Source organism: Oryctolagus cuniculus, chromosome 6 (assembly GCF_051225735.1).
Source record: "Oryctolagus cuniculus isolate XC-2025 breed Fujian yellow rabbit chromosome 6, ASM5122573v1, whole genome shotgun sequence".
In the NCBI taxonomy this organism is placed as follows: domain Eukaryota; kingdom Metazoa; phylum Chordata; class Mammalia; order Lagomorpha; family Leporidae; genus Oryctolagus; species Oryctolagus cuniculus.
Window position 1 is genome coordinate 150,599,533 of NC_142872.1, and position 26,596 is coordinate 150,626,128.

A 26,596-nucleotide genomic window follows, 5' to 3' on the forward strand; every position below is an offset into this window, starting at 1 on the left:
TTTTGAAATTCAGCCCAAATGGCTGTTCGTTCTTCCTAACTCATCAGAATTGTGTTCAACTCAGTTCAATCAAGTAGCGTTCTTAGGGCTCCGAAGTAGCCGTGACGGACGCCGTTAGACAGTTCCCAAATAAGTCTCCAGCTTCTGAGTTTTGACTAAGACCTCAAACTACTGAATTCTAATGAGACTTGAAATACAGGGCACTTTCTTTTTCTAGTGGTTCTTTATTTATGTAGGCTGAAGCAATTGTTACAATGTAGAAGGGAGACACAGTACACAATCGTTATTTATACAAGTTCAGAACAAAAAACTGCACAGGGAGAGGTCAACTCTCAGTACAAACTAGCAACTAAACCACAATAATTTACCTTTAGAAAGGATCTCTTTATTTTCAGCTGTGACACTGCTTTTACAATATGCAAAAACACAAACAGAACTACCCAAGGTGTTTCGTCACATTCTTTCTACATTGAATTTGGCAACATTTTATATTAAATTTATTCAGATTATACTAACGTTTAAAAACTAAACAAGTGAGAAGCTGTACCAAGGTACAGTTACATCCATTTATTCCAAAGGTTTAAAATACCACTTTTACCGATTGTAATTACCTTGCGGCGATTTCTGCTTCTGCAGAAACCACCTCCAGCATCATATGCACAATGCATCAGCTACTTTCAGTCATCAAGATTGGCGGGCTACACCACAGGCACTACTGTTGCTTATAGTCTGTAAAGGAGCTTGTTTTTCAAAGAAAAAAACGCTTAAATAGTTCCTAATAATCATGCCTTTGCTTTAAAGCCGGAACAGAAAATGCCCTTGAGCAATCACAGCAGGTTAAGCGTTACTATACAGAACGACGGCTGTACAGGTGCGTGCCTCTCGCGTCCAGTGAGTGATGTGGAAAGCACAAGATGATGTCAGTGACAATCAGAGCCAACAGAAACCGGCAGGGGGCATGCTCGCTTTCCAAACTCTCAGCTGCTCCACGCAGGGCCCCTTTAAACCTACAGATCTCTGTTGACTTGGGGATGGGCATTATAACAGATTTCCACTTAAAGAAGAAAAGACAACTCCATTCCAAAAAAAAAAAAAAATTACCTAGAGTACAGCAACAACAACCAAAACAACCCAGACGGGATCATGGGTGGATTCCCAGTGATGATAAATCAATCCTGTCTTCAGTGTGTAGTATGAAGCCAACTAACTGCCATCCCTTCAGAGGAAGGTACGAAAAACAAGCCCCCAGGTTCGTAAGCACACTGGCCAGTGGCCGGACTCCACGCTGGCTACCCTTGTTAAATCCGCTTGAGTTCTTTGTTCTTTTTTTTTCTTTTCTTTTTTTTTTTTTTTTTTTAATATTTGGGCTTTTCAATGCACCCAGCCTGCTGGGCACAGCTAAGTAAAGGCATTTACTCTATCTAAGAATTCCCTGCTCTCGTTTGTGTAAGTGTCTTCGTGGTTTTAAACTGCCTTACCCTTTTGGATGTGTGATTCCGTGAAAGTGAGTACAGCAGAGGAGGAACTGAAGTGGGGGGCGGGGGACTACGTGTACCCGGCGGCGCGGCATGCTGGGGACGAGGTGGGTGCTGTGTGCGGGGTGGGAGGAAGCGTGGCGGAACAGAGTCCTTAAACACCCTACAGAAACAAACACGGCAATCCAGTATGGCTTATTTGGATGCATTTACCATGAAAGCTACTAGAAAGTCAAGCTACGAGGCTACGGTTTAAATGGAACGGGATCGGCTATGTTGACAGTGTGCCCCTCCCACGGCCCTCCCCCCAATCCCAACAGGCTACCTTTTCCAGATTTGCTCCTGTCTGTGCTGCTCGTCATCGCTCCTCCTGCTCTTGCCATCCAGAACGGCGCATGGTAGGTGGGGACGCGTCCCCTTAGCCATTTTGTTTGTACATTAAAATAACTCGAGTTTGCTTCTAAGCTAGACTATTACAATGCATCTACAAAAGCTTACAGGGAAAAGAAAAAGAAGAAAGAGCCGAGTATATTAATCCTTTTCTGAAATTAACTACTTATTGGTTCCCCTGCCCCAACCACCCCTCCCCCGTATGCATTTAAAATTTTACAAAGACTTGTAAAAAAGTTAAATGGAATTTGGCACCTTCAGAAAAATCAAAAGGGAAACTAAGATTAAAATGTGCAGAAAGAAAACTGTCAATATTTACAAATTAAAAGATCAAGATTATGTCAGTTACATATGTTGCTTTTAATTCTTATCTAAAGATGTCGGGTACTTTCAAAAGAGCTGTATTCTGAGTTGCCTACAAAATATCTTGTTTGATTATAGATTGGAATGGATCAAGACAAATTAGGCTTGTATTCATGAAAGAGTTCACCCCTCCCTGCGAGCCTAAGAGCGCCTACGAGAAGCGGGGGGCCGAGCGATCGTTCGTCGTCGTCTTCTTCAGCTTCACGCCCCTGCGGATGGCGTTCAGCATATCTTCTCCTTGCGGAGTCTCTCTCGGGCTCAGCTCTGCAGGGTCACTCTCTGCGCCCTGGCCTGGGGAGACCGTGGCACTTGGGGGATCCCTCTCCTGGTCTTCGGCCTCGCTTTCCGGAATCGCCGGTCTGTGCTCCTCGGGGATACTGGGCTTTGGGCCTGGAAGTGGAGGGTTGACCGAGGCCTGGCCGCTCCACATGGAGGTGGGCGCATTGGGGCCACCCTGGGGGCCCTCGCCCGCGGATGGTGACTCGGGGCTGTGCTCCCCGCGCTCCTCCAGCCCATCTGGGGGTGCTGGCAGCACCCCCGGCAGGTCTGGGACAGTGGGGGTTTTGACAGGAATCACTGGTGTCTTGATGGGGATGGGCCCAGCTCCAATGGTGCCCCGGCGGACAGAAGGCTTGGTGGAAGGCGTCCGTCGGATGGTGGCTACCCCTGGGGTGACCATGGCAGGTCCGAGAGTGGTAGGGAGGCCGGCAGTGGAGGCGGGGCGCTTGGCTTGGAACATGCGTCGGTAGGACTGGCTGATGTCACTGTTTCTCGGAATCGTGGAGGATTTGTCGAACTCCTGCTGCTCAGCCTCCTGGTCGCCACTTCCGGAGAAATAATCGTAATCTGAAACTGATGGCAGGGCGGTCAGACACATCCAGGCACGGGCTTAGCTTTCTGATGCCTCGGTGGGAGAGGGGAGGGCACAACACACACACGCTCCTCCCCGGCCGCCCCAGCCCTCCGTGCTGTCCCCTCTCTGCTTTCCTTGTGAACGTGCCCTGAGCACCACCATGGAGTGAGGAAGGCTGTGGAAGTGCCAGACCTCCCAGTGGCTCTGGGCACAGAGGATGGCAGAGGACAGAGATTCTACAAACCTTCCAGTCCAGAGCTCAACGTGGAGAAAAATCCAGTCCCACGAGCACGGGCCCCATCATCTCCCTGATATGTAATTGAGGGCCAGAAAGGAATGGAGCAGGGGCCGACACTGTGGTGCGGCGGAGAGGGCTGCCTGAGATGCCAGCATCCCATGTGGGCAATGGTTCAGGTCCTGGCTGCCCGACTTCCCCAGCACCTCCCTGCTATGGCCTGGGAAAGCAGTGGAAGACGGCCCAAGTGCCTGGGCTCCTGCACTCACGCTGGGAAACCAGGATGAAGCTCCTGGCTTCAGCCTGGCCCAGCCCTGGCCATTGAGGCCATCTGGGGGGGGGGGGTGAGCCAGCAGATGGAAGTGTGCTCGCTCTCTCACTCTCTCTAACTCTGACTTTCAAGTATGTAAATAAATCTAAAACAAAAGAAAACAAAACCCAGAGCTACTGGCAGAGAATCCCTGAAGACAAGGGAGAAGGATGGGTTCCATCCGGGACCTGTGCTCATTTACTCCCAAGAAAATGGCCAAGCACTCATCTCCAGGTGACCCGGGGTGGGGGAAGCGCACATCAAACATTGTATTATGGTGTTGCTTCTCAACTGCAGAACTCTGGTGACCCTCTGCGGGGGGCGCTGGGGGCTGTCCTGGGCCTCACAGGGTGCCCGCTGGTGTCCTTGGCCTCCACCTTCCATGTGCAGCCCCTCCAGTCCTCCACATGTCACCAAGCAGCCCCCAGAGAACAAGGTCACCCTCTAGGGCGACTCACTGTCTTAAGAGCCTGTGGGGTAGACTCTAACAAACCTTAGGATCCGACTCCACCTCTAACTGACAAACTCCTGAGCGCCAATGTCCGTAGCTGTAAATGGGATGAACAAACTTATTCCCAGAGGCCAGCACTGTGGCACAGTGGGTTAAGCTGCTTCCTGCGATGCTGGCACACTGTGTCCTAGCTGCTCTGCTTCCGAGCCAGCTTCCTGCTATTGTGCCTGGGAAGGCAGTGGGGAAGGGCCAAGTGCCTGGGCCCCTGCCACCCACGTGGTACACCAGGATGGAGTTCTTGGCACCTGGTTTTGGCCTGGCCCAGACCTGGATGTGTGGCCATTTGGGGAGTGAACCAACGGACTAAAGATCTGTCAGTCTCTCTCCCTATGCCTCTCCTTGTCTTTCAGATAAAAAAAAAAATGTCCCATAAGGGTTGAGAAAGTTCAATGGGAAAGTACTTAGCACAAAGTGATGAGAAACAAAAATGGAGTCACTGCTGTCAACAGCCTACTTCCCAGTTCCAGCTGGTGGCCACCATATCACCCTGATGGTGACAAATGAGAGCAGCAGCGGAAGTCCATGCCCCTCTCTCCCACGACAGCTACCAGAAACCTCCAGGTCCGCTCTCCAGGTCCAGGTTCCCTGATGGTTCTGAAGCCCACCTGGGCTAAGCAGTCCCAACGCACAGGCTTTCCTGCCTCCTCACCGGGCACTGCCGGGAAAGCCTGGCCGCGAGCCCCAGGCCGCCTCGTACCTTGGGAGGGGATGGTGTCCTCGGAGCAGCACGGCGTGGTCGTCTGGGTGCTGTAGCCGCTGGAGCACTGCAGGGAGTCCCGGCTGCTCCTCTGGGTGTCCAGCTGGAGGCCGCGCGACAGGGCGAGGGCCAGCTCCTCGCAAGCTTCCATCTCCTCACCAGGCTGCGGTTACAGGAAGGGACACAGAGGAGCCCCCAGCCGTGAGACCCCTGGTGTGAGACTCCCGGAACCATCCGCCAACAGCCCTACCCTGCCCCCGGGAGCACCACGGGTCAATAGCCCAGGGTGCTCCTGCCTTGCTTGGGCCTGACCCAAAGTTCTAGAAAGTTCTACATGTCTGATTCCCCATTTAAGGCTTTCCCCAAGGGTCTTCTACAGGCTGTAGAGCAGAAAATGGACGAACGGCACCTAGGTCCCTGCAGCTGCCCCGGCCCCCCACCAGCAACAGAGAACACGTCACCCTGCTGGCAGCCGACACGGTCATGCGGCGCGGTCTCTGGGCCTCGTCCGCAGCCGCCGGCGGGCCGCCCGCACCGGCGGGCCCTCCTCCATTGGAGTCTGGCTCACGCTTCTCCTTGCGGCGCTGCAGCGTGTTCACCAGGGGCTGGTCGTAGGGGCCTGGCTTGGCCCAGTCCTGAGCAGAACAAGACGGTCAGCAGCCAGGGCCTCGGCCGCCCATGTCAGGGCGGCTTCTCGGAGGGATGCTCTCTCTGCGCGCGCTCACCCAGCTCCAAAGGCAGGAGGTGGAAGAACCCTTGGGGGCCCCCGGGGGACTTTTCCTCACTGCTGCCTGAAGATTAAGAGCCCTCAATAACCAGGCAGGCAGCAGGAGACTCCTAGTCACCAGCACCTCACACGGGCTGTGGCACCAGGCACAGGTCCTAGAGACCGGCTCCACCCTTCTGTCTAAGGAACCACAGGCCCCAGAGCCGGCTAAGGGATTCCCGTTACAGGAGTGGCCACCAGGGGGCACTAGAGCAATGTCAGCCACCCTCCCTGCGTTGAACCTCCACTCAGGGGAGTGGCCTTAAGGCCTCTGAAGAGGTGCACCAACAGAACCCGCCAGAAGATCGTTTTAAAACTGTCTATCAAAGTAAGTGCATTTTAATGCAAACAATCAAAACTGCAAGTCTGCATGCATAAAACAGGGTCTTCCAAGACCCATTTGGGGTTCCGGTTCTGCTACCGTGACCTGCTAACAGAAGTTTGTAGAACACGGTGGCAGAGGGCAGTACAGGTTCTCTGATGATGCGACCCCCTCGAGCGGCCCCCGGACTTCATCTCGCTGCAGAACCGGGCCTTTGAACTTGGACCCGACGCCCTTTGCAGTGCACACTGGGCCTGCTGCCTATCAGGGTTGACCAGAGCTCCCCACAGGAAGACTTCCCCCGTCCCACACTCCGTGGGCAACAGGTTCTGGAGCTGCTGGCTGCTGTTTGGTTGTCCCCAGTGGGAATTTATGGAGGGAGAGGCGTTATGGGGAAGAAGGCAGAGTGTGAGAGGTAGGGGGCGGGAGGGAGGGCTGGGGGAGGGCGGGGGAACAGAAGAGGGAGGAGCACAGGCTGTGAGGGGAGAGGTGGGAGGGAGGAGAGACACAAACCTTCCAGCTAGGGATCTGAGATGACGGGAACATGCCGGGCCCAATGGTGTGATAATGAGCGTAGTCTGGAAGGTGGACAGAGGTGACCCGGGGCAGCAGCCGGGAGGCGGGCAGGCAGGGAGGGAAAAGGCCTGCGCCCACGGGCCCCACATGGGACTCACTGGACAAACTACAGTGAGAAAACCCGTTAGACAACTGGAAACAAAACAAAATGAGGGAAGAAAAGGGAAAAAAAAATTAATACAACAGGATGAGTGCGGAGATATAAGATGGCGTTGACATTCGAGGGAGGGGAACCCTGAATATTTATACGTGGAACAAAGGTGCTCGGGGATGGGCTGGAATGCGAGAGGGGGAGCCAGGGTGCAGGGCAGGCGGGCACGGGGGTGCCGAGGAAATCCTTGATTGGAATTTTAGAGCGGTTTGGAAATTGCTCTGTGGCTCTCTTAGGGAGAGCCAACTTCAAAGCGTTCAGGAAAGTGGAATGAAAACAAAAAGTTTCTTTGGGCACCAAGCCCAGTGCATACATTTGTCATCATACTCATTTTCCACCAACATTCTTAAGACTCCTTGCTATTAAACGAACAAAAGCAATCGATTTGCTCATCTCGTGAGGCAAATTCAAAAATCCGGAAGCATCTTCAAATCAATCTGTTCATTCTAGGTTTCCAAAAATCAAGGAGATTGTTCGGGAACAGATTCGCAATCAAGGGTGGGCATGGGGGGGGGGGGTGCGATCTAAAAGGCAGAGGAGCGCACAGCCCGACACGGTGAGACGCCACAGCCGGTGGGCTGGCTGAGGTAGGGCAGCAGGTGGATGAGCACACAACGCCTGATCTGGGGGGGAGCCTTCACACCTCCAAGTTCCCCATACCCCTCCTCTCCCTCAGGAGGATGCACGGCCAGCGCTCCCCAGCCCTCCGTCCTGGCCCGCCCCCGCCCCCCAGTCCCCAGAAGGGCCCACGCTGGCTGCAGGTGCTGAGTGTCGGGAGCGGGGCCGCCCCGCGTGCGCGCGCGGTCACCTTCTCGGTGGACGCCCAGGCCCCCATGGTGGAGCCCGAGCTGACCGAGGTCGGGGAGCTGCACTCGCTCACTGACTGGCAGGTTTCCGAGGCTTCTGAGGAGGCCGAGCTGGACGAGTTCTGCAGTGGGGCAGGGGGCCGCACGGGCGCACCGGGAACAGAAGCCGAAGCACACACAGGGGAGGAAACAGACAGGCGCGGGGCGGGGCGGGGCAGGCAGAGAGAAAGACACCGACACGGGAGAGGGAAGATGAGAGAAGCAGAGTGTTAGGGTTATTGTCCCCCCGAGTCGCAGCCACACAGACGCTGTCAAGCCCTGGAGCAGCAGCGAGGACCCAGCCCGCGGGCGACACCACTGGGTCTGGCCCTGCCAGGGCAACCTCAGGCCAGCCGCAAAAATTCCGTAGATCCCGAGCGGGCTCGTTTTTAAGGTGCTCATTTTATATGGTCCCGTGAGTGATGTTAGCCATGTCCACGTGGCCCCGTGAGCGTGGGGACTCCCCAAGGAACAGATCCGTGCACGACTGTTGTCACCAAGCCTGGCCTGTGGCGGCCCTCGCGCACCTGCACGGGCTGGCCCTGGGCGTGGGCTCAAATTCTTGGACAGTCTGAAGGCTGGGTGCAAGTCCCGTGTCTGCTGCTTCCTGGGGAGGCACTGCACACGTCACGCTTGCTAAATCTCAGTGTTTTCTTCGTGTTTAGGATGGTTTCAGTGGGGATCAATGGGAGGGCACTAAAGCTCACTAAGTGGTGAATATGTGTTGTGTGGAGCTAACCTGACTATACATTGTTACAGTCGCCCCCCAGCACTGGTGATTTCCGTTCCTCTAACCTGAGAAGTTGGACTGGAAAGGAGGAGCAGGAGCCCGGCCTGCAGGTGCACAGCTTTTGGGCTTCTGCTCAGTGTTCCTACGGAGCCTGAGAGAACGGCTCTCAGGAAAGCCAGGACTTGAAGAGAGTAGACGGGAGCAGCTGAAACAAATTCCATCCCTTGGCCGCCGCTGAGCCGGGTGAGGGGGGAGGTGAGGGGGCCTGGCGCTCCCTTCCTCCACCCTTAAAATAGAGGGGATGTCACTGCCCCTCTCCTTTATAATTACAAGCAGCTATAGTGCTTTCTTTAAAAATCAATCAATAAATAAATGCATTCTCCACTCAGTTCTGCAGCATCCCCAGGCTTCTGGAAAACACCCTGGAGTCGCCAGCCCGGGCTCTCTTGGGCATGGACTTCTGGGATTTCAGGAAATCCCAGCAGGTCCCCTTCTGCTTCCCTGGGGATCACTAAGGCGGTCTGGCCACTGTCTTTGGGAGGAAGGGGTGCGGCGCACAATGTTAATTTGTCAAACCCAGACGTGGCCGCGCGTTAGAACAGGCTTTGAGGAACAGCAGGTTCCTGCTCTGCCGACCACTCCGCTCCGCTTGCGAGCTGCAGCAGGGAAGGTTTAGTGAGGTTTAGTGAAGCACACAGCAAGGCGGGCGGCGGGGTAGGGTCGCTTGAGACACCGTCAAAGCACCAGCTGGGACAAGCACGTGAAAACCAGGGAGTGTCGCCCGGCTCGAGGGCTTCCACGTGAAAGTGAGTCTCTAGCCAAGGAAGAGGCTGATGCCACAGTCCACCCAGGATGCCGAAAAATGCCAGAAGGAGCTCTGAGCCAGGAGATAACATGACGCCTTGGCTTTGCTTCCCCAGCAGGTGGCGCTGTGGGGCACAGTTCTTTACTTTCTCTATGTGGTGCTGCTTAATGGTTAAGCCCCAGGCCAACAACTCACAGTCCTAAGGGAGGACAGAGTGGTGTCACAGACACACCAGGAGGCATGACAGGTGCTTCGATGCCGGGCCCAGCTCCCGCTTTCTGCTACAGCTGGGAGTACGGGCGGGGCTGGACCTAGCACCATCCAACTCCACACCGCAAACTGCCACCAAACAGGGTCTGGTGATTTGGGTTCAGGCTCAACATGAATTGAGAGAGGGAAGCTGAGAGTATGAACCACTATGCAACGCTGGGACCCCAGCCGCTCGGGGAGATCCCGAGATGGGGGAGAGGGGACATCCCCACTGCGCCATTTCCCGTGAATGAGCGCCTAAGCCTGGCAGGGACGGGGCCACACCGGCCTCACTTGCGTGGGAGCTCCCCCATCAGCGCAGTCACAGCCACTACCACCACAGGGATGCACTGCAAACCCGACTTGCAGCACGGCCCTCTTTGGGGAAGAACACATTACACCTGAGGTTGTCTCAAGTTAGGAGACACGGGGCTGTCCAGGCCACAGTCCTTCGGCCAGGGCACACTTACCTGGTTGGGGGCCTCCGGCGGCATGGGGGATGGCGACTTGGACTGGAAGGCGTCCTGGGATATGAACCCTGAGTCATGGGAGGACACGCTGGACAGCCTCACGGGGGCCTGCTGCGCCAGGTTGGAGCTGCGGTAGCGGTAATGCGAGCTGGGCGAGTGCGAGTGGGAGCCGCTGGACCGGCTGTCGCTACTGTTGACACTGTTGAGGCTGCTGTGGGCGCCAAGCAGAGGGGCACCAGGGGAAAGACAGGAGGACAGTGGTGAGAAGGAGTGGACCGGACAATAGAGGGTGAAGGAGGAGGAACAATGCAGTCAGCTCTCGGCCTCAGAGAAGCAGCACAGACCAGAAAACACTGCATTTTCGGGCTAGTGAACCACAGGTTTGTTCGGATGAGCAAGAGAGAGCTGGAACTCAGGTCCCTGACGGTGCGGTGCGGCACCCTCAGGACTGCAGGTGGGATTGGAAAAAGTCAAGGGCTGCCCACTCTGCCATTTGCACCCACCGCTGAAGCAGGGGAGCAGCTGTCCGTGACATGAAGACAGATGGCACGGACCTGTCTGCTCATCTGCTTGCAAAACCATGACCCTGGAGCAAAACCCACCAAAGCTGGTCAGGGTGTCCCCCGATGGACGGAGTGGGTGCAATGACCGAGGTCAGCAAAGCCAACCACAGGGATGACCTCCCAAGGCGGCCATGCCCTGGGCGAGCCTGGCCAAGGCCACTGTAAAGAATCAGCCAATCCGCTCAGTGCGTCTCTGGGCGCCTGTTGGATCCGATGCCTCTGTGGCTTTACCATGACCCCAGGTGTTTCTCTGCTAAAACGTGGGCCTGGCACTAGGCACACCTGGTAAGGGGCCGGCAGCTTTGGGGCAACCAAAGGCAATCCACGGGAAGCTGTTTGCTTCCAGACAAGAGGAACCGTAGCAGGCTGTCGAAAAACAACTCGCACCCCGCCCCCGCCCCCGCCCCCCGGCTGTTCTGCCCGCACTCCAGCTCCACTTGTAAGACATGTGCTCCACACTCTGTATATAACTCGGCTTATGAAAACCAGAAAACTGAACAGAGTCCCAGAGCAGCAGCCGAAAGGAGAAATAAACAACCCAGTCTGGGACTGAAAGTTTGTGGTTTCTGCTTCTAACCCTTTGGGCATTGTGTTTTTGCAAATCGTGGCAGTTATAACATAGCCAAGGGCTGTGTGTCTGTTCTACATTACAACAACTTGCTGCACGTGTTCAAACGCACGGGAGGAAATCACTAACCGCCCCTCCCCCCCCATTCCGGGACAATCATCCTGATTTTTGCTTTTTCCCCCAAGTGGCCGGAAGAGGGCATCTGGGGACCGACAGTCGCTCCCAGCAACTCCACTCCAGCCAGCTCATAGCTGACACTAACGGGGCAACAGGGTTTTCTACTCAAACTAAGGCTATAAAGAAGAAAAAAACACCCCTGCTAGTAAGAGCAATTTTGGGGGCTACAAGGGGAAAAAAAAAAAGATTTGTCATCTACACCCAACACACATTAAGTCCATGAAAGGTGACGAGAAACTAACCCTCATCTTCAAGGCACAGGACATCAAACCATCTTCTTTTAAGGCAGAGTGACAGAGAGAGGGGGATAGAAAGGTCTTCCATCGGCTGGGTCACTCCCCAGATGGCCACAATGGCCGGGGCTGGGCCGGGCTGAACCAGCGCTCCAATATGGGATTTCACCAGCGTGGCAGCGCCAGCACCAAGAGGTAGCACCTGAAGGATCCTGCTCAGTATCTACTGCACAAGCCGGAGTGCGAGAGGAAACGTGCACTCTGTGTACAGACACCGCCATAAACAGACCTGGCGGCACCTCCCGCTCCTCCTCTCAGCGCCAATTCACAGGAAGCTTGTATTCATTAGGCTTCCAAAGGTCAAAGACAAATATTAGCAGGAATAGTATTCCAAGAAAGATGATACACGATGCTGTTTCCATCTATCAAGAAAGGGAGCTGTTGTGGGGGGGGGGTGTTAGGCTGTGCCGCTTTGCGCCCTGGTTGCTCTATTTCCAATCCATCTTCCTGTTAATATGCCAGGGCAGGCAGCGGAAGATGCCCAAGGACTTCAGCCCTGCCACCTACGTGGGAGCCCCAGATGAGTTGCAGGCTCCTAGCTTAAGCCTGGCCCAGCCCTGGCCATTGTGGCCATCTGGGAAGTAAACCAGCTGATGAAAGACCTCTTTCTCTCTTTCCGGGCTGGCACTGTGGCACAGCAAGTAAAAGCCCCGGCCATATGTGTGCCGGTTTGAGTCCCGGCTGCTCCACTTCTGATCCAGCTCCCCGCTAACGTGCCTGGGAAAGCAGCAGAGGGTGGCCTGAGTCCTTGGGACACTGTACCTCCATGGGAGACCCAGAAGAAGCTCCTGGCTCCTGGCTTCAGACTGGCTCAGCTCTGGCCATTGTGGCCATTTGGGGAGTGAACCAATGGATGGAAGACCATTCTCTCTCTCTCTCTGCCTCTACCTCTCTCTGTAAAGCTTTCAAATAAATAAAATAAATCTTAAAAAAAAAAAAAAGATGTATGTGTGTGTGTGGCTGTCACTCTGACTTTCAAATAAATAAATCTTAAAAAAAAAACTTTCCCAGTCAGCAAGCCAAGAATGTCTTTCTGAAAGAAAACTGCTAGACAGCAATTTTGCATTTGGTAGAAATATTCCAAATAATTCTGCCTGTGCTTTAGCAGGGAATAGGATTAGTTAACAGTGGTGGTGGCGGTCGTGGTAACGGTGGCTGACAAAGCAAGAACTTCATTTACTTTATGAAACGCAAGACAAAATTGGGGGGAAATGAGGACAATTGTTTTGGCAACAGTGAGATCAGCTCAGATAAGAACCCCCGTGTGCACCCTATATTAGTTCTTTCAGTTTTCACTGCTGAGCAGAAAAATCAAATGAGATCTTATAAAATGACAAAACCCCTAACAGTGCAACTGAGAGCAAGCAAGCTACATCCACCAGTTTATGGGCTAATGGGTTCTGTTTAGATTTACATATTTTATTTGAGAGGAGAGAGACACCTGCCATGCTCTGGTTCACTCCCCAAATGCCCAAAACAGTTGGGGTTGGGCCAGCTGGAAGCCAGGAGCCTTGAACTCAATCAAGTGCTTGAGCCATCACAGACTGCTCCTAGGGTGCCCACCAGGAAGCTGGATCAGAAGTGAAGACAGGACTTGAATCCAGACACCAGGATACGGGATGTGGGCATCCCAAGGAGCATCAGGACCACTGCACTGCTCCTAATGTAGGTTTCTTTCTGATCCAAAATTCATGCAGAAACCAAAGAATGGGATTGAGATGACCATGGCGTTCTTTGAGCTATCGATCATCTCACCATTTCCTGCTTAAAAGGAGCCATTCTAGGGGACAGAGATTGGCTCCGCGGCTCACAGCAGCATGGGAAAATCGCGCAGCAGAGCCTGGCTTCACTCACCTGCACACGCTGGACTTCCTGGACATGGTGGTGCTGGGCGAAGAGGGCGGCGTCTGATACGACCAGCTGTAATCGGAACCCTTCAAGTCCAAAATCACCTGCAGGGACAGAGCCAGCTGGGTGAGTGAGGTGCTGAGAGGGAAACAGGACTCCTGAAATCGTACCATAAAATATTCCAGAATATTCCAAATAATTCGAGTGCCCACCGTACCATCAAAAGGCTGCCACCGTGGTGGGCGGGAATCAAAGCAAAACTGCCAAGTTTTAAAAAAAATACTTTTTCAAATCTAAGAACCACACTCCCAATCTTTCAATGTCATAATCCCTTTATCCAAGACAAGTAAAACTCCTGATTTGCTGCGGGGGCGGGGAAGGAAAGGAAAACCATGAAATATCAGTTAAAAAGAGAGAGAGATGATCACAGTGGCTGATTAACAACTCAGAGGAACCATCACGCCCAAGGCCATAAGACTTCCGTCCTGTGGCAGCACAGGGGTGATGGTGGTTTCTGGGCCAGGGGATCTTGCATTTAACCACTGGAGACTCACTGGTCACTGTGCCCTGTCCAACAGGACTAGAACCCTGAAAACCCCACAGGATCAAGAGCAAGGCAGTCTGTTCACCAGGATTGCCGTGTCTGTCTGCCCGGCTTGACCAAGGGCCAGCTCCCGCTCACATACGGGCACTCAGGCATGCCTGTTTACCCCATGGATGCACGACACTCTGGCCTGGTAAGAGCAGCTCCACAGAACAGGAACGACAGGCTCCAAATATACCTTCTTCCCAAATGGAGGCGGCCAGAGTTGCACACAAGGGGCTAAAGCCAGCATGGGATTCGTCAACTGTCCCCCCAGATACGTCCCTTCCCTCTTGATGTCGTGGTAACATCACACAAAGCAAGTGAATAGAGCACTCTAAAAGTCATCTTTTCGTAAGACAAGAGAGATCCTCACGTGTTAGTTCACCGGAAGGGGAGAAATGGAGAAGCTGACGGTGCCAGCCAGAGCACACAGGCTCATGGTCCCATGAGGGTCTATTTCTAGAAGGCAGGGGGCTCTGGACCTTGATGGCTTGGTTCACACCCCAGCTGCACCACTCACTACCTAGATGAACCTGGTTGGGCGACTTCACCTCAGTGCCCCAGCATCCTCCTTATGTAAACGGTCCATAATATAATAGGGGAGATGGGGCTACGTAGAGGGCTTAGAAAAGTACCCAACACGCAGGGTACTGGCTGAGATGCTCACCGTATGCTGCAAAAGGTGAGGGGAAACATCGGGGCCTTGCCCATCTACCTGTGATTCGCTCCCCACTGAGTGCGTACCCCAGGACTCCTACCTGTTCGCTGGAGGACGGCAGTTTGTGGGGGTCCATGGTCAGGCTCTTGAGGTCTTCCGAAATAGTCTGAAGGTGGGTGATTTCCCCTAGCATTGAGATTTCTTCTTCCTGAAGGCAAGGAATTCAGAACATGTTATTATCACGACTGATTCACCTCGCTCTCTTGCCCCAGCCGGTTTTATTAGGCTCACTGTATAACCCCTTTAACTTTTCACAAAAGGCACCCAGCGGGTCTCTGCTGAAGGTACTAGAAAAATGGTTTTTTTGGAAAATAAAAATAAGCCAATCTCCCATCCCAGTGGCGTGATCTGTGCATGGGAGACAGTGGTGAGTGCACACATGGGCCTCGTGGTGGTGCCCACACTACCACTGCACACAGTGGTCTAACCGAACAGCCCCGTCCACGTGCTGACCCCACTCCGCAGTGGCTCGGCTTCAGTGGCTGACACGAGATGTTCTGTCCCGATCTCTGCACCAGTACTCACGCATGTGTGCTCCACAGGGGCTAACCAGCCCCCTTCTTGTTTTTTTTTTTTTTTTTTTTTTTTTTTTTTTTGCCACCAAGTGGCAAGTAAGACAGGGCAGGGAACTATGGAAGAAACCTTCCATTCACTCAGCAAAGGCCTGAGCTGGGACCATGGGCCTAGGCAAGCACGACCCAGGGAAAAAGTCTACACTCGGGGGAACAACTCGAAGGCAGGCCCCAGTCAGGGCAGTGAGCTGGGGCCTCCTAGCAGCTGCCGAAAGCTTGTGTTAGAAGCTGCATTGCAGTGTGCAAATAACTGAAGCTGCTCCCGCTCCCCGACACTCCTCCAGTGTTCGCCTCCCAGTCATGCCACGGTGCTCGGCTCCTCTAGCCAGTCTCAAAACCCCGCAGAGGGCACCGGGTCTCCACCCGAGTTCTGGATTTCACGGGTCTGGGTTAGGCTCGAGCACCTGCATCTCTAACGAGTTTCCAGGCCTGGGGACCCCACTTTGAGAACCGCTGCACTAGGCCTCGGTGACTTGGGGAGAAAAAGCCAAGTGGAACAGGTGCGCTAGGAACCATGAACAAGGAGCCGGCAGCACAGCCATCAGCTGCTTGGAGAATCCCGGGCCCAGCATCACGGTTCCCGGTGCACAGCGGACACTCGGTGTCTCCGTGTGGATAGGTCAGGCTGGAGGGGAAGCCTCCTCCACACGGCGGCTTAAGCCATCGGGAACCTTCCACCACTTACGATCACGGGCCGCAGCATGGAGATGAAGGTGCAGAAGCGGCCGCGCTCCTCGATCAAAGCTTTTCGCACCGCCTGCTTCTCCGTTTCTTCCAACAAGAGGTACTTGTCGTTGACGTCCTGGAGCGCGCTGTCCAGCTGGGGCTGGATATCACCCCTCCCTGCAAACACGACAGAGCCCAGGTGCGGCCGCTGAGCTGCCAGTCTGCACAACTGCCCGCGCTGCCCAGGTCCTGGCTGGAGCCAAAACCCCATTTCCAGGACTTAAAATGATTTATTGATACCCAAATAGGACTTCAGGTGGATGTTATTCTAGGACCAGACATTTCCAACTTCCAGTACCCAGAGGGCACACGGCTGGTTTATTCCTGACAAGGAACATTTCCTGGGCTGACTTCTTGCCTTGTGCAACCCCAAGGGCCTTCTGCCAACAGAGCAAAGCCCGAGAGCCACATCCAGACAGTATTCTTTCCGCCTGGAACACTCCAGAGGCTCAGGGACGGAGGAACAAGGTGAGGCCCTTAGGGACATTTCCAAAAATGGGCACAGCTGGCTTTGCTGGAGTCAACCTCAATCAAAGAGCCTCTGTGTGGGCAGAAGTTCCTGTCCCTGCAGACAAAGGGGCCCTGGAAATCCTTGGCAGCTGATAACTCCCTAGAGGAGGATCTGAGTGCTCCTCCTGGGGGGAGGGGAGGCCCAGTAACAACAGGACCCACAGTCAGATCTCTGCAGGTGCAGACCTGAGTCTGGCCACGCCCACAGACCCTGCATATGTGGGGCAACCATTCTAGAAGAGAAGACAGAGTGTTAACCCATTAACAACTGCAGAACAGTGTCCACAAATGGTGTTTGTAAATAAAGTTTTATGAGGACACAGCCATGTCCATTCATCGACACCCTGTCTACACCTGCTCTTGCTACATCAGCGGAGTAGAGTACGTATGACACAGACTCCACAGCTCCAAAACCAAGGCGATCTGGCCCTTTGTAGAAGCAGGCCCTGCGTTGGAGGGAGCAGCTACTGCTAATCTGACCCGTGGGTGGGGACAACAGGGTGACTGCAGGGGACCCCAGCTCTAGACACCTCCACACTGGGCTCCCCACGCCGTCACTGAGACCAGATACAGAATTTCTAAACTCCTGCAGGGCAGGGTTTTCCCAGCACCCCCTTCCACACAATGTCTTGTGCGTATACAGCAAATGCTTCGTAACTGTCTTTGATGGTTCTAAACACAGAATGTGGAGTCTGGAAAGGGGCCTAGGAGTTAGGCACTCCAAGCTGTGCTTGTTTCAGCAGAGGTCAGGCCATGGAGAAGTCGAGAAACTTCAAGGTCACAGAGGGAACGTATGGAACGGAACAGAGGCCACACAGCCCAATTGCCTTGACCATGAACTTCTTGTGCCCCTGCCCCGCTGTCTCCAGCTGATGGTGACTTCCTCCTCCTCCGAGGATGGGGCCTGAGCAGGTGCCCCCTAGCCCCCTGAAGAACAGAGGACATGAACTGCCACGCACTGTGTGGTGTGAAGAAAGAAAGGGTCGGGGGCAGTGCCCGGGGTGTGGGCGTGAGCGAGTATTCTCCGCTTCCTCCCACGAGCAGATGAGAACACTATCTGGGGCAAGTCGGCTGGTCGGGCTTGAAGAACATCGCAGTGGAAAAGGCAGACAGATTTTAGTAAGGAAGAGCCACTGTCTAGGCAGGGAACAAGCTCTAAGATAACACCTAAGAGGGAAATCATACACAAAGAACACTCTAGAAAATGCCTTGGACAGCCAGGGAATAGGGTGCACGCACCTCTGTGTCCGTGACTCCTCCAGTATAGACAAATGGCATGGATAACAACGGTATAGTCCATGCCGGCGTTTTACCCAGCAGTGACATTCTATGTACAATTTGAGCCGTTTCAGCGCATTTTCAAGGTGGCCTGCTCACCCAGTCTCCCCTCTAGTCGCCATCCACCTCCCAGGATTACTCTCTCCCATTTCTTCAATTTCTTCGCAAGGATGTAGAGAGAGCCGCCTCCCACCCCTGACCCCAGCATTAACTGTGCCACCTGAGCCACGGGTCTCACAAGTTTTTAGTGAACAGAACAGCTACAAAAGGACTCTCCCATTTCTTGGGGGACTTGCCAGGGGCAAATGACACCTGTCTCCTGAGGCCACGAGCTCACCGGGTGGAGGCTGGGCAACATTGTGGGGTTTTCTCTTTTTCTATTTTAAAACCCTGGCTGGGAGAACTGAAGGTGCGCATGCTGAATGTGTGCACGACGCAAAGCCGTGGGGAGCAGGGCTCTGGGACTGTGTGAACACCACTCCTTTGATGCCACCCACAGAACGGCGCGGCCACGTGGCCCTCAGCTGCTCTCCCACTTGCCTGCTTGATGGTCTAATAAAAAAACACTGGCGGCTGCAGACCCAATCAGCATGTTCCTAACTCTGGATTAAAGCAAGATTAAAACTCTTGCTTACCTGAACCTGCTTGGATATGCTCCAATTAGGATAGTAGTGGTTTTTCTTATAACATTTTAATTGTAAGAAATCATAAGTTTGTGTTTTTACTTCCTTATACAAATTATAAGGTACATGTCCCACCTGTCATTAATAACACTTTTTTTAATTTTAATTTTATTTTATTTTTTGACAGGCAGAGTTAGACAGTGAGAGAGAGAGAGGCAGAGAGAAAGGTCTTCCTTTTTCTGTTGGTTCACCCCCCAAGTGGCCTCTATGGCTGGCGCATTGTAGCCAGTGCGCTGCGCTGATCTGAAGCCAGGAACCAGGCGCTTCCTCCTGGTCTCCCATGCAGGTGCAGGGCCCAAGGACTTGGGCCATCCTCCACTGCCCTCCCGGGCCACAGCAGAGAGCTGGCCTGGAAAAGGGGCAACTGGGACAGAATCCAGCACCCCGACCGGGACTAGAACCCAGTGTGCCAGCGCCGCAGGCAGAGGATTAGCCTATTGAGCCGTGGCACCAGCCAACACTTTTTTTTTTTTAAGATTTATTTATTTGAGAGGCAGAGGCAGAGGCAGAGAGAGAGAGAGAGAGAGAGAGAAAGAGAAAAAGAGAGAAAGTCTCCCATCTGCTGGTTCACTCCCCAGATGGCAACAATGGCTGGAGCTGAGTGGATCCAAAGTCAGGAGTCAGGAGCCCCTTCCAGGTCTCCCACATGGGTACAGGGGACCAAGGACTTTCCCAGGCCATAGCAGAGAGCTGGATTGGAAGTGGAGCAGCTGGGACTCGAACTGGCACCCATATGGGATGCCGGCACTGCAGGCGGCGGCTTTACCCGGCGGCTTTACTTTATGCCACAGTGCCAGACCCGTAACACTGACTTTTAAAAATATATCTACATAGAAAAGCAAAATAAATGGAACTGAGTGTTATCTAATTTGATAAACACAAATTTAAGTCATTCTGTGATTCGAGCAAAATTATTTTAAATACATATGTTACATTAAAAATGTTCCAATTGCAGTATGCTAAAATAAGTATAAACTGTAATGATTACCATAATTATAGTAAAAAAATTTCCATTCAGGATATATCATAACCTGAAAATACAATGTTTATTTTTTAAATGCACTAACACAATATATAATTATATTTAAATAAGCAACTGGAAGAAATTGTTCCATGTCCCAGATAGATATAATGGTTTTAAGACATAGTAATCTTGAGTTCTCTATACATTTAGGGTTGTACTGGCACTGTTTTAGCACAGCCATCCCTAGCTACTCACTGGGGAGAGGGGTTGGTCCCAAGACCCCTGCAGATACCAAAATCCTTGGATGCTCCGGTCAATTAAAAAAATGATATTACATTTGCATATTATCTACACACATTCTCCTGTATACTTTAATACCTAACAAAATGTCAGTGTAGTTGTCTACTGAACAATGACAAGAAAAAATGTCCACATTCAGTACACACAGTTTGGCACCACAGTTAAGATGCCTCTTGGGAGCCCTGCCTTCCACCTGGGAATGCCTCGTCCAAGTCCCACCTCTGCTTCCAATTCCAGCTTCCCACAGATGCACACTCTGGGCAGCAGGTGATGGCTCAAGTCCTTGGGTCCCTGCCACCCCTGTGGGAGACCCAGATTGAGTTCCAGGCTCCTGGCTTCAGCCTGGCCCAGCTCTAGATGTTGTGAGCACTTGAGGCGTGAAACAGTGGATGAAAGAGATCTTGTTCTCTCTCTCCCTTTAAAATAAATAAGCAAAAGTTCAGACAAGTTTTTTTCAAGTGTTCCCAAGCCTTGGTTCGTTGAATCTGCTGATATGGAACCCAAGGATACAGAGAGCCGACGTACAAGACCCATCTGTTTTACTCCCGTCAGCTGTGTTAAGAGGGCCTTGTTCCCACACAGACTTAAGGCCGACCGTGCTGGTAGGTTCACCTCTGATACCCCCACACCCACTGAGGACTATGGTTTGGCCTTGGCTCCCCAAGGCTTCAATCTATTGAGATTTAATCCCCATTTTGAGATACAAAGAAGGCAGAAACTTAATCCAACTCTGGAATTTAGCGCTGGGCCCTCTGGGAGATGAGACTGGTTAGGGAGGGTTGTCAGGATGAAGCTCCCATTGGATCCTGGTGGTTGTAAATGGGGGCTCCACCTGAGGGGCTTCCTGTCTCTTGCCCAGTGATCCTCTGTACCACGCAGAGGCTCTGCCAGACGAGGGCCCCAGACCTTGCCTCTCCAGAACCATCAGCCAAAGTAAACCTCTTTCCTTCATCAATTTCACCCCACTCCCTCCTCCTCTCCTCCCTCCCTTTCCTCCTCCGGGGCCTGCACAGATGCATTCCTGCCTCCCCACCTGCCTGTCCACCCTACAGGCTCGGCTGGCTCTGCCCGAGTCAGGGAAGCCTTCCTCCACTCCCCTCTGATTTGATTTCAGAAACTCCTTATCCATAACCTTCCTAGCCCTCCCACAATTCCATCTCTGTGTCTCTAGTTACTGGACTGATGTCCGTCTCCCCTACGAGGCAGGAAGCAGACACCACGTACATTTTTTGCTCAGGACAGCATTTTCTTTTTTTTTCTTTCTTTTTTTTTTTGGACAGGCAGAGTGGACAGTGTGAGAGAGAGATAGAGAGAAAGGTCTTCCTTGTGCTGTTGGTTCACCCTCCAATGGCCACTGCGGCCGGCACACTGCGCTGATCCGATGGCAGGAGCCAGGTACTTATCCTGGTCTCCCATGGGGTGGAGGGCCCAAGCACTTGGGCCAGCCTCCACTGCACTCCCTGGCCACAGCAGAGAGCTGGCCTGGAAGAGGGGCAACCGGGACAGAATCCAGCGCCCCGACTAGGACTCGAACCCGGTGTGCCGGCGCTGCAAGGCGGAGGATTAGCCTAGTGAGCCACGGCGCCGGCTGAGGACAGCATTTCCTGACACCTGCCTAGAGATAGCAGGAACTCAAATATCTGCGAGTCAACGAGGCACTGAATTTGCTCGCTGGCCTCAATCTTCATGCCCTTAAACAGCCTAGAGCTTCAGAACCAGCAAATTCCAGCACCACCAAGCAGCCAAAGAAGGGAGGACTTGGATGCCTCAGATGAGCTTTCCAGACAAAATTCCTGGGCAAAAAAATTGCTTTTGGCATGGTCTGTGAAATCTAAATCATCCCTGGTCTTGAGAATCTTTTTTTTCCAGGTCTCCATTGTATTCACGCTGGGGACTTCTGATGCCAGGAGTCCCCCGGGGGAAATCTTAGGATGATTCTCTTTGCAGAAAATGCTCCGGAGGCCAAGCCCGGTGAATGGCCCCAGACAGCATCCTCAAAGAGGAAGGAATGCTCTTCTTAATTAAGCAGCGAGAACTGGCAGAGATTTCTGGAGTGAAATGAAGATCCCATATCAACTTCCCCAAAGTTACACTCCCCTTAATATTGGCATAAAGATTCAAGGCAGGAATCAATAACCCCAACGACAGGTGGGGAAACTGAGGCTCAGGAAGATGAAAACTGGCGCACGCAGGGCTGGGCTAGCTGGCGAAGGCGGCCACAGCCACCTCAATTCTTCTCGTTCTGAAGCCCATGTTCTGTGTGGTTCCTGCTCACAGGGAACACACAAATGGTGCAAACAAGCTGCCAGGAGCCCGATCCAAAAGGCCAGTCAGTGGGATGAGCATTCCCTGGCCCCCTCAGGCTCTGGACACACACGCCACAGCCCGCACAGGGCGCTCCCACGGCTGATGTGAGCGCAATGAGTTCATTCAGAGGAAGCACCTGGAACAGCGTCGCGCACGTGCTGTGTACCCAGGAAGCCTCAGGCGCCACCAGGCGCAGCCGCAGCCACTCTGGAGCCGGGGAAGCTATGCAGAGTGGGGTGGGCAGTTTGTTAGTTTAATCAGACTTTTAGGTCAAAGTCCACTTTGATGTAAGGAACAGAGGGACTGCAAAAGATCCCCTAACTCTCTCCCTAAAGCTGGGGGTCTGCACCATCCAGAGTTTTCCCTGGCCCCTGGGTGCGAGGGTTTGGATGTGTCCAGTCTGAGCCACGGAAAGCGGCCGCAGCGCTAGGCCAGGAGTGGGGAGCCGTTTCTCTCCAAGGGCCATTTGGGTATTTATAACATCATTGCTGGGCCATACACAAGTGCCAGTTTAAAAGGAGCCTGCCACAGATTCAGTGAGCTTTGAGTCCTGTCTGTGACTGCCTTGGCAGGGCCACGCCAAATGACTTTGCAGGCCTTATACGGCCCACGGGCCAGGCACTCCCCACCCTGCCCCAGACAACAAGCGCAGGTTAAGAAGAGATAACTCAGGGAGAGAACACTGTCGCCCGTTGAGCCAGGCTCAGCACCTGGAGTGTCCGAGAAGCCCCCATCTCCAGGGCGCTCCCTCCTCTTTGGTGAAAGCCACACTCCACGCCCTGCCGCCCAGTGCCTGCTTCAGGAATCTCAATACTCCTTCACCCCCTCCGTCTTTCACTCAGGTTCCTCCTCAATGGTTCTTGAATCCACCCACCTCCGTCCATCCTAAGCCTGACTACTGCCATCTCGTTTCCGGACAACAGCTTCTTGCTAACTGGGTCTTCAGCTACGGACACGGTCAACCCCAATTATGCACTGTCAGGGCAGAATCTTCTAGAAGCCAGTAAGTGTTCAAGGGCATCACCAGAGTCCCTCAATAGGGCAAACAAGGCCACGATCTGGTCTCCACTCCTCTCTGTTCCTGGGGGAAGAAGGACGAGCCACTCACGCAGTGGCCTTGGAATTAGCACGCGCTTCCCTCTTCCAGCGGCGTGGGAAAAGCCCTGCTTCTAGCCCGAGTTGACATCCTCGGCCGTAGCACTGGACACTTCACCTCCATCCTCCCCCAGAGAACTCCTCAAACCCCAAGGCAGTTGCCCGAATGTCTGTAGCTGTTGCTAAGCTCAGAAAATAGCCACACCTTGGCACGTAGAGTACTTGAACCAAAGTGCACTGGACATGCTCAGAGCCACGGCCTCACTGACCTTTTCCTGCCCTCGCCCCTCTTTCTCCCCCAGAGCCAGTCCGAGAAGCCCCATTCCTCTTCCCCAAGGCCAGCCATAAAGCTTACAGGGATCACCCGGCTCTTGCCCCACCCTTCTGTCTTGGAGCTGCCCTTCAGAAGTTCCTTGCCCTGACAGTCAGACACTCATTCTACAAGGGCCTCCCCCGAACCTGGCAGGAAGGAATGCGATGCTGTCAAGAGACCCCCTGAGGAATTTAACCCGACAAGCTTTGCAAGGTCGCCCCATTCCGGCTGTTAGCATCAGATCCTGCCCTCCCTGTCTGAGCACACTTCTGCACCCAGCTGGCCTTGCTCGTGGAACCTACAACTGACACCCTACAGACCTGAACCTACAGAGACACCCTCCCTTGTGCCTCTGAATCTTCATTTCCGAAGGCTCCCGTGTCACCGACGGACAGCGTTCCCTCGTTACCCTGCCTCTCGCCAGGTGTGGCCCTTACGAGGGAGAGGAAAGGTATCGTCCCTTTCTGTCCCTGCACCGGCCTCATCTGCACACCCCAGGAGAGCATGACTGTGCACTATGCATCCCCATAAGCGTCTAGCACCTGATAGGACGTCCACAGGCTCCGATCGCTGTTCAATCAATGACCCAGCAATGAATGCCAACTCCAGCCGCCAGCCACTCTGATTCTCTTTGTGCCTTCACACACACTCCCTCCTCCTGGAACCCACTGTCACCTCTCATTCCACCCACCCCATCTCTGATTTCAACTTTTAGGAGTGCGTGCAAACACAGCCGTCTCCTGGATCCCTCGGTCTCCTCCTTCTCTATACAGACACAGCGTTGTCTTCACAACGAAACAGACGCTTCTGTTGTCTTGTCACAGCTGTCTGTAAGCGGGCAGAATGCTGTGGAATAATAAAAATCCACAGACATCTGGTCCTGCCCCAGTCCCCACACAGAGCTTCAAAGACCCCTGGAATCTCTTGGAAGACAGGGGCCTCTTTAGTGGGAGAGGGGCCAGGTTAGATAGCTTCAGGATGGCTTAAGTACAGGGTTGCAAGTTTCAGCCTCAAGCCCTCACCTTCAGGGTGGAGAGAGGGGCTGCAGACCGAATTCAAGCCCCACCGGCAAAGGATCTCGTGCATCATTGCCTGCGCAGTGTCACAGGCACGAAAACTCTTCTTCACCAAGCTTCCCCGAGCGTCCTAGGGGGTGAATCTAGGCCGTGTGGGGTGGGTGGTGTGGCTGGGGAGGGTGTGAACTCTGCACCCACCCTCCACCCACCTTGCTATTCTGTCCATCTCTCCCCTGAGCTGCTGGTGCACAAGAAACCTGTAGTCCTAAGTACCAGTGGAGCTGTTCTAGGGAATCACCGAATTGGGGTCGGGGTGGGGTCATAGGAAATCCTGAATTTGAAGTTCAGGGGGCCTGGGGGCCCCATGGTAGCTCACGACTGAAGCTGGAGCAGGCTCATGGAACTGAGCCCTCACCCTGCAGGGTCGGCGCTAACTGGAAGTTAGGGTCAGAAAGGAATCGAATGGCAGAACACCCAACTGGTGTCGGAGAACCCATCTGAGAACATCAGTGCCTTTGCCGGCCTGGCAGAGACGAACTTGGCCTCCATAGCAGCGAGCAGAGTCTACACAGAGGAGGTCCCTCTCACCTGCCTCCTCAATGAATGTCTGAACACATGGACTAGTGAATGAAGGCTGGCATTGGCGGTAGCCAAGGAGAATGCTGACAAATGAGTCAAAGACCGGCACCAGATATGGATTAATTAGCCCTGCTATACCACGGATGCTTGTGGTTTTAACAGGAGAGAAGCAGAGACCGCCAGGCTGCCCTGTCGGTTGGTCACACCCAGCACCAGCCATTCACTTTTTCTGGAGACAGACACCATGGCATGCAAGGAATCGGTGTTCCACGCCAGTTGTCCTTTTCATTCTGTTTTGTTTTGGTTTTGGTCAAAATCAACACTGAGAAAAGCTTGGGTCCCGCAGTACCCGCCCTCCGTGGTAAACACCTCTCCCCTGGCCCCTGAATGCGGCCACTGGGAAGCCAGGTGGCCAGCACTCAAACAGGCATGCTGGGTCCATCCGCCGCAGCTCCTGGGACCAGCAGTGCCAGCAAGGCACGCAGCAAGCCCTGTCCCAGGGACCACCTCTGCCCTGGAGGAGAGGTCAGAGCTCCGGGCTTGTGCGGGTCTGTCGGTTTTTGCCTGGGATCCGCAGCTGGCAAGTAGAGCTAAGGAAGACACCAGCCTCTGAGGACTGCGAACTTGCGTCTGGAATGCAAGAGCCCTGTGCAGGAGACCTGGGGCTTAAACCACTCGGGGCAAGGAAGCTTCCTGACTGTCACAGCAGGTCAAAAACTCCCCCACTGGTGCTTGCCGCTCCCCGTTCTGTACTTACCCAGCAGCCCTTGCAGCCCCGAAGGATGCACCCTCCCTGTTCTTCACTCAACTGCCCTACCTCTGGGGGAGAGGGCCCCTAGGACTATCCCTCTCCAAAAACCACAGAGCGGCTTCTGTTCCTTGTGGTCCTGTGGGTGTGTCCCATGCTGGGTGTGGCCAGGGAATGCTCATGGTGGAAAAGATTCAACATCGAGCAGACTTTCCCAAAGGAAGGAAGGGGGGTGGGCAGTGTTGTGGTATCAATGCCGGCTGCTCCATCAGGGAGCCAGTTCATGTCCCCAGTGCTCCATTTTGATCCAGCTCCCTGCTAAGGTGCCTCGGAAGGCAGTGGAGGACGGCCCAAGTGCCTGAGCACCTGCCACCCGTGTGGGAGACCTGGATGGAGTTCCAGAGTCCTGGCCTTGGCCTGGCCCAGCCCTGGCCCAGCCCTTGGCCATTGTGGCCGTCTGCGGAGTGAAGCAGCAGATGGAAGAGCTCCCTGCCGCCTGCTGTCACTCTGTCTTTCAAATAAGTACACAAATCTTCACTTGTTAAAATTTTTAAAGATTTATTTGAAAGTCAGAGGGACAGGGACAGAGAGAGAGAGAGAGAGAAGAGGGAGAGAGAGAGAGAGAGACCTTTAGCAGACAGTCAGATAGGAAGTGGAGCAGCCGGGGCTTGAACCAGTACCCATATGGGATACCAGTGTTGCAGGCAGATTTACCTACTGGGCTACAATGCTGGTCCCAGCACATAATTTTTTTTTTTTTTTTTTTTTTTTTTGACAGGCAGAGCTAGACAGTGCGAGAGACAGAGAGAAAGGTCTTCCTTTTTCCGTTGGTTCACCCCCCAAGTGGCTGCTACGGCTAGTGCATTTGTGGCCGGCGCACTGCGCTGATCCGAAGCCAGGAGCCAGGTGCTTCTCCTGGTCTCCCATGCGGGTGAAGGGCCCAAGGACCTGCACCATCCTCCACTGCACTCCTGGGCCACAGCAGAGAGCTGGCCTGGAAGAGG

General features: G+C 53.7%; 1 protein-coding gene across 12 annotated transcripts in view; it reads right to left on the minus strand.

Moving 5' to 3' along the window:
- Positions 1-204: 204 nt before the first annotated feature.
- MTSS1 (MTSS I-BAR domain containing 1) overlaps positions 205-26,596 on the minus strand; it is a 169,048-nt gene continuing 142,656 nt past the window's right edge. For 6 of the 12 annotated variants that reach the window (XM_008255888.5, XM_008255887.5, XM_089336474.1 and 3 more), the window contains 9 exons: positions 15,759-15,916; positions 14,542-14,649; positions 13,204-13,301; positions 9,749-9,959; positions 7,458-7,577; positions 6,436-6,630; positions 5,296-5,469; positions 4,835-4,997; positions 205-3,080 (listed from right to left, as the gene is read on the minus strand). In XM_008255888.5, the coding sequence (XP_008254110.1) occupies positions 2,380-3,080; positions 4,835-4,997; positions 5,296-5,469; positions 6,436-6,630; positions 7,458-7,577; positions 9,749-9,959; positions 13,204-13,301; positions 14,542-14,649; positions 15,759-15,916 (1,928 nt within the window). In that variant the 3' untranslated portion in view covers positions 205-2,379. The remainder of the gene's footprint in view (positions 3,081-4,834; positions 4,998-5,295; positions 5,470-6,435; positions 6,631-7,457; positions 7,578-9,748; positions 9,960-13,203; positions 13,302-14,541; positions 14,650-15,758; positions 15,917-26,596) is intronic. The other 6 variants (XM_002710538.6, XM_002710537.6, XM_008255894.5 and 3 more) reach the window with 3 other exon arrangements.